Raw genomic sequence first — 13,833 nt, 5'->3', positions numbered from 1 at the left:
CGCTTGTGCCTTTTTTATTATTATTATTATTATTATTATTTTATAATAAGCCGAGAGCATCGGTGGTGTTTGTTTGTTGTTTTTTATGCTGTGTCAGCTGCATGGGTAATCATACAATTGATTTTGCCAAAAATGGATGGGGACTTCAAATCCCCTGTTCTGTTCTGGTAAATACTACTACTACTACTACTACTACCTCCGTAGATTGATATGGTATTACTACTATTTGTTTATATATAATTAATATAGCACTCCTCTCTCGAGCCTCCTTTTTTTTTTTTTTTTTTTTTTTTTTTTTTTTTTTACGGAAAAAATCAATGGATTCCCTCTGTAGGGTAGGGTGGTCCCGAATTTCTTCCACGCTGTTTGTGGAATGTAATCGATGAACTTTTCGATAGATAGTCTATTCTATTCTACTGTTGATTTTGTAACCCAAAAAAAGAGAGGACTAAACAAGCCTTTAGGGTTTAATGGGAACACATTCTTGTTGCCATCTCCTCCTCTGGGACGCGGGGCTGGAGCGGTTGTCAGAACAACCGCTCCTGAAGGTTAATACCATTTGTACATGGTGTAACATCATCTGTACAAGGTGTAACAATCTTGGAACAACAGCGAGTAACAATGGAACAACATTTTTGTGGGTCCCACACGGCGTGAAAATCGAGTTACAAGACGTGATCTGAACTGCACAAATTTTTGAGGCCTCATTCAGGCCGTGAACTGCCTGGGACGGTTGTCCCAGGCCCCTCGTCCCCTCCTCTGTGCTTTAATCACATTCATCACCAAGCTGATATTATTATTATTTTGATACTACAGACTGCAGACTATTATTTTGTGGATTCAGGTAAAAGACATAATACAGATGACAATCTGTACAGAGATTGTCAACTAGTGTGTTTTTTTTTTTTTTTTTTGGGCTATAATATATATAGCCTTGGTCGTGTTGTTAAACTGTTAAAGTGAGAGAGAGCGGAGGAGGGGTCAAAACCCATGGATGGAAAGATGTTGGTGGTATAGTGGTCCCTTCCTTGGCGTCTTGTAGTGCCCATCGCCTGATGCAAAAACTCGTCATCTTTTCCCTCCCAATGTTGAAGCAACAGTAGCAGGAGTGTACGTATACGTGTGTCGGCTGCATGTGGAGATGTTCTCCTCTTGCTCTTGGGTACGTGCGTTAGGCCGGGTGCCATTCAGTTTTACAACAATTGGATCGAGTGAGTAGTGTTTGTTGAAGTATTCTAAAATTTTACTGTATAAAAAAGTTTTCTAGAAACATTTTGAAAAAAAAATAAAAATTTGTCTGTTTTCCTCTTTATTTATTTATGGAGAAGGCTTTTTTTTTTTTTTTTTTTTTTAGCGTCTCTCGCTTCCCTCTCCCCCATCCTTATCACCCCAGCCATTCACTTGCTCGTATCCCTATTTTCCACCTGTGCCACTCCTTCCTCCGCAGCTTTGCCAGTCATCTTTCTTCCTCTCTTTTACCTGCTTCCCTTCTTCGCCCGTGCTTCGGGGAAAGAGAGAGGAGCGATAGATAGATGGGTGAAAGAAAGTGTTAGGAAGAGAGAAGGGGAGGGGTGACGGATAGGATGGATGGAGTAAATGAGCGGACTCGGAGGAAGAGGAAGTGGAGAGATGGCGCAAAACTTCCCTACTTAGAAGTAAATTTCTTGCCGCGTCTAATTAAAACAATACCAAACTGAAACGGAAGCTAAAAGAAAGGCAAGGGAAATAGCAACTGAAGCCCGATTGTGAAATTAAATTCAGGAAACCCGACCCATCCACCGCTGCATTTTCCCGTTACTTTTTGACTGCGAACTACATATATTCTGATTAAGTAGATAGAGCCTTTTCTTTACTTCAACGGTTTGATGATTGGGTATGGATTAAGTGTCAAAGCCCACCAAAATGCCTGACCCCACATGAATGCTTGTCAAATTGATTCCCATATGAGTTAATTCCGTTGTTGTTTGGGTCAAGCGAGACTCAATTGGCAAATTGACGATGCCTAGGCGAGGCAGACAAGTAAAGGCAATCCAGATGTATCCATACACCTTAAACTTCCCGTCGTGTTGATGTATCTTCATTATTATGAACTGTCAATCAATTCATTTGGTCCGATTCAAGAACCTACTAATTCGACTAAAACACCACACGCTGCAATGCTTAACTTGATTTTATGATACCACTGGGGGAGGAGTGCCCGGCATCGCGCGGGTGTTTGGTGTTCGTGGTTAAAGAAGATTTTTTATTGGATAAATAATAGTATGTTCTGATAAGCCAAGACTAACAATAATACATTCTAATTGCAGCACACATTTGTACACTTTGTTTTATTAATGCTTTTGCAATTTTTACCATTTTCAAATGATCCCTACAGATGTCAGTTAAAAATCGTCCAAAATGAGACATAAGTTGTTTCAGACAAAGAAATATCCTACAATGGCTAGTTAAAGCAACGTGTTAATATGTTTTTGTGTTAATTGCACAATAAAAGTCACAATTCAATTCAATGTATCTATAACACTATTTCAGTAATTACACCAACACATAAACTTATATAAGTTGTACTCGATGCAAAAATGGTTGCAAAATAATTCTATATTTTAGAAATACTCAGATATCTCAATAAATCAAAACTTTAAATATATCAAAATAAGAGCATTTCTGTAAATATATCCAAACATATGTTGCCCTTAGTTGTACCAAAAGTTTTTAAAAAAATACACAACATTTCATATTCCCAAAAAGTCTCTATCCATGCGGTTGAAATTCAAACCTCCCTTTGACTACAACTCATTCTTATATAATATAAGCATTCAATCAACAAATGAACAACACTTTACTATTAAAAATACTTATCTTTCAACCTCCACCAAATTTAAATATTGGTTGAATTTAGTAGGAGTCTCTTGCTGGATTATTAGGTGTATTAATTCAAGACCAAAGTCTTTAATAGTGCTCGAACTCTGACTCTTTGAATTCCTTCTCTCAAATTGATTCACATATTTAATTGAAATTAGAGCAAGAGAAAACTTATGACTTCATCGCAATCTTTTTTTTTTTTTGTCATTCATCGCTATTTTATCTATATTTTATTCTATCATAATCTATCTAAGAGGAGGTACAACTGGGCCTATGAGGGACAGGTGGAAACTGAACCATCACCAGACAAAACAGGTGCACTACGCACCTACCTGAATTTTTTAGAAGAGTCACTTATTGTAGCAATTGGTGGGAGGCAAGGTTTGAAACCTTAACCTTCCACCCCACCAAGCTCACCAAGCCTTCACCGCAATCTATGAGGCTCAAAATTTGAACCCAATATCTATTAAGAGGAATAACTCTAAGACATCTCTCGTAATTATTAATTAAGGTTTTATTTAATAATCTAGTTTAACACTTAAATTTAAAGGATCCAGATATTAATATGTTCAAATGCAATAACTAAAAGTAGACATTTGAATTAATTAAGGGTATTAAATGTTCTAAACAAAACTTGCTCCAAAAAATAAATAATAAACTATTCACCTATTACGGTAATTTAACAGATTCAGATTTCAAATTTTAATTTTATCAAATGTATCCTAACTCTAGAGGTTATTGTTGGTTTAAGAAACTAAAAGAAAATTCTAAAATTGACCCTCAAAGACCCTAGATTAGGGGTCATACTGAAACCAAATAGTTCAACTTGAACTCGCGAACTACTACTCTATTTTGAGAGAATCAACAGGAAGATTTGACGAATCTAATCGAGTTTTCTATAACATATATATTTAATTTTTTATATTTGTTATTGTGAAATGTCGATTATATCCTTCATTAAAAATTATATGTAAATATTATTTTTTAGTTGGTAAGGTGGATTAGACTCAAATAAGTTTGATTAAGTTCAATTAGTCTCGAATAGAATCGATTAAACTTGATTAGATTCAATTAAATTTAATTAAACTCAATCTTGAATTTGAACTCAAATAAGCTAAATTGATCGGATTCAGTTCCCGACTGAATTCGAATGCATCCCTACCCTAGATTCCGTAAGCTAAATTGATCGGATTCAGTTCCCGACTGAATTCGAATGCATCCCTACCCTAGATTCCGTAAAGAAGAAAACCAATTGTCTTTAAAGAGAGCAAATAATTGGTTGGCAGAAATAATAATACTACTCCACTAGTTGTACATCAATCATTGGGCCCATTTTTAGTCTCCGATACGATTCTCACCGACCAAACGACGAGACCCGCCACACCCCCCTCCTCTCCAACACAGCCCCCGCGGCCTCTCTCTCTCTCTATATTCCCTCTGGTTTCTGGTTGTGTTTGTCCTTCAATTAACCATGGAAAACATCTCCTAAATGTGTGGTTCTGTAATAGTGGCAGTGATCCCTCCGAATTCAGAGGTTGAAGCTTCTGCAGCTTGAGGTGAACCCCTTCAACAGGTATACTAATAGTTTCAATAACTCATGGAGTGAGTTCTAATACAAAAGAAATTTTAAAAATTGGAGTTTTTAGGGTTTTTGACTGAAGTCTTTGTTTGATCACATCTTTCCTGGTTTCTTATGATGAATTCATGAGCAAGCGTATTTGAATTCAAGTCTTAGCAAAAACCTTATATTTTTTAGGATCATCGGAAGATGCTCAATTGGCTGTAATGATCGAGTAATTTCATGTATTATTTATAAAGTGTACAATTTAAAACTCTCATCTCTTTATTATTTCTAATTGAGTTCTGATTGGACTTTCACTTTTCTTTCCTCGTTTTTTACTATTTCACTTGTGTTTTCTGTTTGGTGTAGTATAATGGGTAGTGAAGTCGTAAAGAAAAGATGCTAGAGCTTGGCAACAATACTTTGCTGAGCGTTGTTAGGGTAGCATGTTCTTGTAATAATATTCTTGGGAATTTTTCTTGGACAACCAATTTGATCGAATCTTAGAAATTAGTGCACAGGGATGCATAATTTGCTAAGATTTGTGGTTTAAAATGTGAACTACTGTTTGAATTCAAGGTGGCTTTTACATTGAAATTTCCATATCTGAATAGATTTTTGAATTAGCAATTCGCATAAATTTGATGCCTGTGAAGCATGACCTGACTTTTGCGGTGACAAATTGAACTGTATTCTGACTCGTTGACTCATTGCACTGTTCCATGCTTCGAAAATGTCATCATTCCTTCTTCTCTTCCCCTTTACTTTTTGCCAACTTTTTCCCCTACCTAATCAATACTCGAGTAATTTCCCTAAAGGGAGATATGTTTTAAACCTATCTATTGCAGACGTTTGTTTGAACTGCCCTGATGTTGATATGTACTTTTCCTTTCTCCAGTTTTTCTTGGAAATGGTCCATAACTGATAGTAGTTTTGGTATCCTATCACGGTGTATTTTCATTTGTAACTTCCTACTCTCTGTAGGTTCTAGTTGCTGGATTGCTGATGACCATTCTTTCATCTCCCATGAGTTCAGTTGTTTCAACATCTCAAGAAGTACTCTCGCCAGTAGGTTTTGGTTCCTGCAGATCTCCAACAGCTGAGGTATCTGGTCCTTTTGGCCATTCTGAACCAGACTTTAATGACAATGATGAAGCAGAACTGTTCTCTGTATCATGGAATCAGGATTATGGTTGCTTTGCTGCTGGCACAAGTCGTGGTTTCCGAATATACAACTGCGATCCTTTCAAAGAAACCTTCAGACGTGATCTTAAAAATGGGGGATTTGGGATTGTTGAGATGTTGTTCCGATGTAACATTTTGGCACTTGTTGGTGGTAAAGCCAATGCCCAATATCCTCCAAATAAGGTTATCATTTGGGATGATCATCAGAGCCGGTGCATTGGTGAATTGTCATTTAGATCTGATGTTCGTGCAGTGAAATTGAGGCAGGATCGTGTTGTTGTCATTCTTGAGCATAAGATATATGTTTACAATTTTATGGACCTTAAGCTTCTCCATCAGATAGAGACTTTGGCCAACCCAAGGGGACTTTGTTGCCTCTCACACCATTTAAATACTTCTGTGCTAGCTTGCCCAGGTCTTCGCCGAGGGCAAGTTCGAGTTGAACACTTTGGCTTAAACATGACAAAATTGATCAAAGCTCATGATTCCCAGTTATCATGCTTAACTTTGACTATGGATGGTCTGCTTCTTGCAACTGCTAGTACCAGGGGCACTTTGATAAGAATTTTCAATACAATGGATGGTACTCAGTTACAGGAGGTACTGTTCCAGCATCAAATTCCTGTATTCTAAACTTTTATTAGGTCTTGGGGTCTTTGGTAAATGAGAAGGATTTTAAAGTGGTTATAGTGAATAAAACTGCTAAAATGTTTTTCTCTATTTACTATTTGTCTGGATAATATTGTTTTTAACAAAAGAAAATAAAATTGGAACAAGAAAGAAAAAGATCTTTGTTCAAGTCTTTGGTGGCCATTGCCAAAAGAAAGATGTTCAAATTTTCCCTTGTCAAAGTGAAGCGAAGAAGAGAAACTGAAGTAGACAAACTAAAAAAGTATATGTTTTAGGGTAGACTTGAAATATATTGTGCCAATTGCAGCAATTCACATTCCATATGAAAAGCTAAATTTTGCTTTCGAATCTTGGATCTAGTTTATGACACATCTGATCTATAAAGATTATTTGTCCATCAAAAAGTTGTACCTGTGTTTCTCTGAAAAAAGAAAAGAACTCAGAATCAAAATCAAGGGCCGCATCTGATGAAGTACTGATCTCCCAGTGAAGAAAAAGATCATTTTTTGGAGTGAGTTAATAGAAGAGAAGGGGTTTCATCTTTGAGGGTATAGCTATTCAATGAGATGCTTTTCTCTTTAATACTCGACTTTCTTTAGAATGCAAATTGAAATCTGTCTACAATACCTGGTATGCAGAAAATTCAATTGTAGTATGTGATGTTGTTCACTGCATGGAAAATCCACTCTTTTGGCTTTGGCTTCTAAATTTGTAATGTTCTCTTCTATGATACTTAATATTGTCGCTTCAAGTCTGTGCTTGACTGGCAGCTGATGTTCAATGTTATGTTCTTTTTTAGGTTCTAATTTGTTCCATAGTACTAATATTTGTTTCAATGTATTTCCTGCCATTTTTGCAAAGCTTAGTTTTTTTTTACATTATTTGGATTTACATAGGTACGCAGAGGAGTAGATAGAGCTGATATTTATAGCATTGCTCTATCTCCGAATGTTCAGTGGCTGGCCGTTTCCAGTGACAAAGGTACTGTACATATATTTAGTCTCAGAGTACGGGTGGTAGGGGAAGACCCTGAATCTGATCCAGGCACTGCTAAGAATCCTGCATTGTTTTATCAAAATTCTACTTCTTCACTTGATGCTCTCATTTCTCCTAGTACTGGTGCCAACCCTGGTTCATCACTGTCTTTTATGAAAGGTAAGAGGAATTTTGTAGCTTCAATGATAATAAAATCTAATTTCCAATCACGCACTGCTTATATGGTTTGTGCTTCATCTTCTAAACAATATAACACTATGAATAGATTAATTATCTGAAGCTGAACTTCCATGTATATCAGGATTAATGGCCTAGGATTCCTACAATGTTGTTTATCCAGTGCAACCCTATTCTGGATGCATCTAAAGCAGGAAAAATTCTTTGTAAATCAAACTCAGTAAGAAAAGAAGGTTTATTGCGAATTAACCTTATGGAGTAAGAAGACTTTCTGACGGTTATACTACTTGGTTGTTTTTATAAACCAGACTCTTTTCACAGCTTAGCCTTTTTTGTATGTCTTCTAAGCAGAATAGCACCCAAATAGAAAGGCATGAGAAAGGCTACCACTTGTTCAACAGTTATAAAGCAACTTGCTCAGTAGTAACATTTAGTTATGTGGTTGGAAGTTTCACGCTTATATATATTGACATATATTGTGCAGGTGTATTGCCAAAATATTTCAGCTCAGAATGGTCATTTGCACAGTTCCACTTATCAGAAAGCATACAGTTCATTGCAGCATTTGGATCTCAAAATACTGTTATCATTGTTGGCATGGATGGAAGGTATGCTCTTATATAGTTATGACAATTCGATTTAGTTCCCCCATCTGAAGGTGTTTGTACCTAGGTTTGAACTGTACTCTAGTTCTGCTCATGCTTCTTTAAGTTGGGTGCTTAGCAGGATAAATGTGTTGAAATGATATTTGAATGTTTTGGAAATGCTTATTTCCTAATCAGTTATGTTCTTTTTGTGTTTCTTGGCCTTCATTACCAGCTTCTACAGGTGCAGTTTTGATCCTGTGAATGGAGGGGAGATGGTGCAGCAGGAATATTTCCGCTTTCTAAAAAGTGAAAGTAGACCTAGGTAGCACCGCTCAGATCTGCTTGCCCAGTTTGTTCACCCTTCAAGAGGCCTATAATTGTATAAAACGTACGTCTGTGTAAATGCGTACCGTTGTTGTAATTCTTCAAGAAATTTTTTTTTTGGATGGCGCGGGGGGAAAGGGGCTGGGGGGGGGGGGGTTTAATTATAGTAATAAGGTGCATTCTTCGTGGTACTGCACTGTTTGATGCGAATTTGTTAGTTGAGAACTTGTACAGCAATGATAATGTACATATCAAGCCATTCTTGCCTTCAGATTAGAGGAGTCATCCGTGCCGATTAGTATACTATTGTTTTTAGAAGTACTTTCATTTGTAAATTTCGCTAAATCTCCAGTCATTGACCGTGAAGCATGTGCAAACTAGGCAGAGGTGTCAGATGTCTCAAAAATGTTTGTTTTTGGGTGTTTCGGAGGGGTAGAGGTTTTTTTTTTTTGGTGGGGAGGGTGGGGGGAGGGGTTTAAGGAATGAACACAAATGTCAGATGCAAGCAGTGGCTCCAAAAAGTAGATGACAAAACAGAAAAGAAAAAAGGCTCCATTCATGTTGTATTCTAGTTTATAACACAAAATCTGTTGAGTGATAACAATATCCCTTATTTGTATACGAGTTCCAAACTCGTTCCTGGAGTAACTGCTTTAGCTACTAATTCAAGAAATTGATACAGAATCCTGGGCCTGGATATTCACAGGATGCTCCATTCAACTTCTATCTGGAAACTGGCTCTTATAATTTAGATCTGAATGTCTTCTGATCATCAAAAACAATCATCACCTTTCCAATTGCCTTCCGATCTTTCAGGGCAGAAAAGGCAAGATTTGCCTGCCAAAAGCAGAGAATTTGAGTCAAGGGGTTTTTGATCCACTTCAAAATTTTCGCTAAAGTGAAAATTTTCCACAATTGCTCTTCCCTGAAACTGCAAATTCAGACGGGAAGAAGATCCAAAAACTCCAAACACTAGTAACAATTTCAGGAAAAGAAGAGTCTTCTGAAAACCAAAAAAAGTATAGTGTCTTCTAAGTTTAGGTAAGTCTACACTTTTTTTTTTTTTTTTTACTTTTTAGGCAGGTGAATTGTGGGATTTAAGAAGAGAGGAGGGAGAAAGGAATTTCTGAACCCAAGACCTTTAACTCCAGAGGCCTTAACCTTAATCATTAGACCGAGGCCTCTTGGGAGTTTAGATAGGTTTACATATTCTGTTGTACAAAAATTATTTTGGAGCAGTTCACAGGTTCTAGTTTATGTCCTCCCATCTTTCATTAACGAGACTGAGTTCTCAAAATTGACTTTAGTTATATCTCTTCATTTTTCCAGAAGAATATTTTCACTAACCTAATTTCAAATTTCAAAATTTTCAACTACACAGAAGAGCATGTGTTTAGCGAATATTCAAAAAGTTATCAAAAATGTCTCAATCAAATTCAGTGGCAGGTCTTTGTATCATAGATTCAAACTATATAAGAAGAAGCCCCAATTTCCAGTTTTTGGTACCCATTAAATCACAAAGTAAACAAATCAAAATAGCTAGTATTTTGTTGCCTCAATCTTATTTTACTCTTAACATCTAAGCCAAATGGACTGGCCTTTTAGTTGCATTGTTCTTTGACTCTTAAGAAGCAAATAAACATGGCCTATGAAAGAGGATGAAGTCGTGTGTTCACAACATCCAGCTGGAAGGAAAATATTGGAGGATACATTTGAAGTGGCACCCTTGTAATTTTTAATTTCTTGAAGATTTGATTGGTTATTGGGAGTTTTTCTTTTCGAATAGAAAGAGGTAACTGGTAAGCAAGTCATTCAGAACCTGAATACAAGTAGACCACTGACGTTACCCTAAGATTGTCTGGCCCTTGACCAAATTTTCATTCCTTATGTCCATGCAGGTTCTGTTTAGACACATGATTTAATGTGGCAAAGCAAACGGAAATACTAAGTTGCCTTTAGTTTTGCAAAACCTTTACTCCACATAGAAGAAGGAAAGAAGAGGTTCTCACTTCTGACAGGCTGAAAGCATGAGAGATGTTAATGGTAATTAAGCCACTTGCCAACCAGGATAGCAGCTCCTTTAGGGAATTTTGAAGTACAACTGGTCGATGTATCATATAGCTTCCCCAGTAGAGACCATGAACCGTCCAGTTCTAGAACATAAGGAAGCACATATCAATATAAATAATAGCAATACTTCCAGAGAGGAAAGAGCAAGTTCATAGCATCAGGTACAAGATTATGGTGTCAGCCACTAGCATGAAAAATATAGTCATGACAGCTCCAACCCATGCCATATAGAGCAAGCCTCCAATTTGGAGCATGCAAAAACTTGCCCAATAGGAGATTAGCATCAGAAGCAAGCCTCCAATTATGAGATTAGCTACTAAGAACAGATTATTTCTGTAACTTGACCTAACAAATCATCATATGGTAAAATCTCAACCTAGGATAAACTACATTTTGATTATTTTAGATAGAATCCTCAAATAGGAGAAAAGCAAGGAAAGCAGAAAATTTCTAGGAACCTCAAGACTGAGGAATAAAATCCAGCTTTGAACTTGACCTTATGAATCTGGTCCAAGGAAATGATTTCTTTATTCCCTCAGAAGAATGATATCCAAAAATATGAAACAAGCAAGCACCAAATAAGTCATATAATTCCTAGTGATACCTTAACGAGAGCAATATTTGCTGGGATAACAGGCACATCCCCACTTGCAAAACCTATTACCAGAATGTGAGCTCCCCAATTCAACAACTTCATAGCTTCCTTTGTAACTTTACCACCAACAGGATCATACAAAACATCAGCTCCTTTTAGCTTTCTTGCCTGTAGGAATCCCTTGACGCTTTCTGTGACATTTCCTTTACTCAAGTCAACAACATGATCAACACCTAGGGTCTTCAAAAGCTGAACCTTGTCATCTCCCCTGAAATTTTAATACACAGACCAAGTCCAAGTTATGCTGGCCCAAGGTTCGTAAAAGCAACAAATTACTCGAAACCCTTTTGAATTTAGGTCTGCTTTGTTGGAGTAAGATTAATTTCTTGAAAAGTTTTTATGCATACTCAGTTGTACCAATAACCAGAAAACATATCATGTGCAACCAACAGGACCCTGAAGTTTCTAAAACTACATTAACCACTAGTAGAATACCTAGCAACGGCAATAACAATAGCGCCGCAAGCCTTTCCAATTTGCACGGCCGCAAGGCCCACTCCTCCAGCAGCACCAAGTACCAACAACACCTATGGAGTGGTATTCAATTATAAATCTTCGTTTTACTAGTCCAAGGCAATAATATAAAGAAATGCTAGATGTGGAGGCCAATTGTGGATTTGTCCACCTCGGCACCGTCTCAGGGAACGACCCGTGGTAGTGCTTGGAGGGTACCAGGCATTCAACCCCAAGACCCTTATACCAAAGGACCAGGGTTCGAATCCTGGGGAGGCCCCCCTCCAAGCACTACCACGGGTCGTTCCCTAAGACGGTGCCGAGGTGGACAAATCCACAATTGGCCTCCACAAAAAAGGCCGGCCTTTTTTATAACCCATTCACAACAACCAAAAAAGGGAACAAAAAAAAGTGAACAACAACCCCAAGAAAGCAGAAAAAGGGAACAACAACCAAAAAAGGGAACAAAAAAAAGTGAAGAAAGCAGAAAGCAGAGAAGCTAGCATTATTAGTGCAACCTGATTAGGCTGCAATTGAGCTCTGTGAAGCAGGGCCAAATGCGAAGTCCCATACGCCACAGGAAGTGCACCCGCAGCCACTAGATCACACCCTTCCGGCACTCTAAACCTTCAGTAGTAGCAGGAAAGTTTTACAGAAACAAAATTAATGAAACTATTCAAGACCAATAATACTTAGTTCTATTATTTGGGTAGAAGAAGATGAAGAAGCTAAAACTTGAATCAATCAATTGAAAAAGAGAAAGAAGGAAGGGCGGACGGACTTACAATTGGGCTTCATCGGCGACGATGAACTGTGCAAAGGAGCCAAGGGAGGCCAAGGAGCAAACAGCATCGCCAGCTTTGAATTTAGTGACTCCGGAACCAACAGAATCGACGACGCCAGAGTAGTCGGAGCCGGGGATGAAGGGTAAAGGCGGCTTCTCCTGGTACTTGCCGAGGATCTGGAGATAATTGGCGTAGTTCAAGCTGGTGGCTCTGACTCGGACTCGGACAGAGGTGGGCGAGTTGAGTTCCGGAATGGGGTGAGTGGCTGTAAGAGTAAAAGGAGAGGAGGGGGAGTCGTCCAAAGGCAGCGTCGGGTCGCCGATTTTTTGGCAGAGCAAAGCTTCCATTTTGGTATGACAGTCACAGATACGGCAGATACGATACCCTCAATAAGGAAGTTTATTTTTATTATTTTTTTCTGTCAGAACGGCATTGTATGAACAATAAGGAAGTGTTTGGTTGATTGTAAATTGGTCTCCCATGGCGTTGCGGTTTTATGATTTGGAAGGAATGGATTGGACTGGATTATCGAAAGCGAAATTTCAGAAACCTCTTGCGGTTTGACTTTTGTAGGGAGCTTTCTTCTAGTTTAAAAAATTACACCTTCCACCCCATGATTTTAGTATTTCAATAATAATATAGACCTAATATACTAATTTTGTTCGCAAAAATCCTAAAATACCCCTTTGTTATTTAGAAGGAGGAAAAACTCACTAATAAGTTTTTTCCACATTGTAACTATTGTAAATTGCATAATCACCGCTCTAAAGTGCCTAACGAACTTGTTAAACCACTTCACCTTAATTTGTATATTTTTATAATTTTGATAGTCTACCATTGCCGTCGCAAAGCTTCCCATGCAAATCAACTGGGACAATTAAAGTTTGCATTCAATATAATCTTTAGCCTCCTTTTTTTTTTCCTAAACTTAATGTTTGAATTGACCATTATCATTATCCAACCTTGTTAATGCTAAAATAATGTAATCCACCAAGAATGACAACATGGAGCAACCAAAAGCAACACTAAAGACCATATCTTATTGCTCTAGGCAAATCTAATTGCAGTTTTTATATTTCAAAAAGTTTTTTACACAATTGGCATAACACCCCTAACCTTCCTTAATCCACATTTCTTTTTTAGCTATCGCTTTATTTTCTTGTATGTACTTTGTATCATCACTATATTTTTCACCTTCATTTAGTTTAACAATAAATATGATACGACAACTTATCATTTTGCAATTCAATTCATAATATTTATAAAAATGAAAACAAAAAAAAGGATATATTTGAAAAAAAAATAATGAATTATGAGATGTAGGAGAAAAAAGGTAAAAAAAAAGAGTTGGAGAAATAGAACAATAGCTTAGTTTGTGTGGCAACCATTGCTTTAGAATGAAAAACTAGTTATAATTGTAGGAATTTTTTTTTTGTTTATAAGAATTATTTATAAGTGAAAGATATTATAATCATTTTACTACATGAATAGAGGCTAGTGTAATTATTCAAACCTAAAAGGAAGTAAGTAAAATTGTCAGAAATCTCAGGG

General features: G+C 37.2%; 2 protein-coding genes across 2 annotated transcripts; one reads left to right on the top strand and one right to left on the bottom strand.

Annotated features, from left to right (window-relative positions):
• Positions 1-4,034: 4,034 nt before the first annotated feature.
• On the top strand, positions 4,035-8,436 carry LOC113730222 (autophagy-related protein 18c). Its single transcript, XM_027254768.2, has 5 exons — positions 4,035-4,432; positions 5,405-6,205; positions 7,132-7,390; positions 7,893-8,016; positions 8,228-8,436. Exons 2-5 carry the CDS (start codon positions 5,426-5,428, stop codon positions 8,319-8,321), a joined length of 1,257 nt encoding a protein of 418 aa, XP_027110569.1. The 5' UTR covers positions 4,035-4,432; positions 5,405-5,425; the 3' UTR covers positions 8,322-8,436.
• A 405-nt stretch (positions 8,437-8,841) lies between these two features.
• Positions 8,842-12,811, bottom strand: LOC113730221 (uncharacterized). Its single transcript, XM_027254767.2, has 6 exons — positions 12,283-12,811; positions 12,016-12,124; positions 11,480-11,571; positions 10,994-11,252; positions 10,329-10,472; positions 8,842-9,156 (listed from the first exon to the last, which is right to left on the bottom strand). The coding sequence occupies exons 1-6, from the start codon at positions 12,627-12,629 to the stop codon at positions 9,061-9,063; spliced, it is 1,047 nt and encodes a 348-aa protein (XP_027110568.1). The 5' UTR covers positions 12,630-12,811; the 3' UTR covers positions 8,842-9,060.
• Positions 12,812-13,833: the final 1,022 nt, after the last annotated feature.

Source organism: Coffea arabica, chromosome 2e (assembly GCF_036785885.1).
Source record: "Coffea arabica cultivar ET-39 chromosome 2e, Coffea Arabica ET-39 HiFi, whole genome shotgun sequence".
NCBI lineage: Eukaryota > Viridiplantae > Streptophyta > Magnoliopsida > Gentianales > Rubiaceae > Coffea > Coffea arabica.
This window is presented reverse-complemented; position numbering and strand designations above follow the sequence as displayed.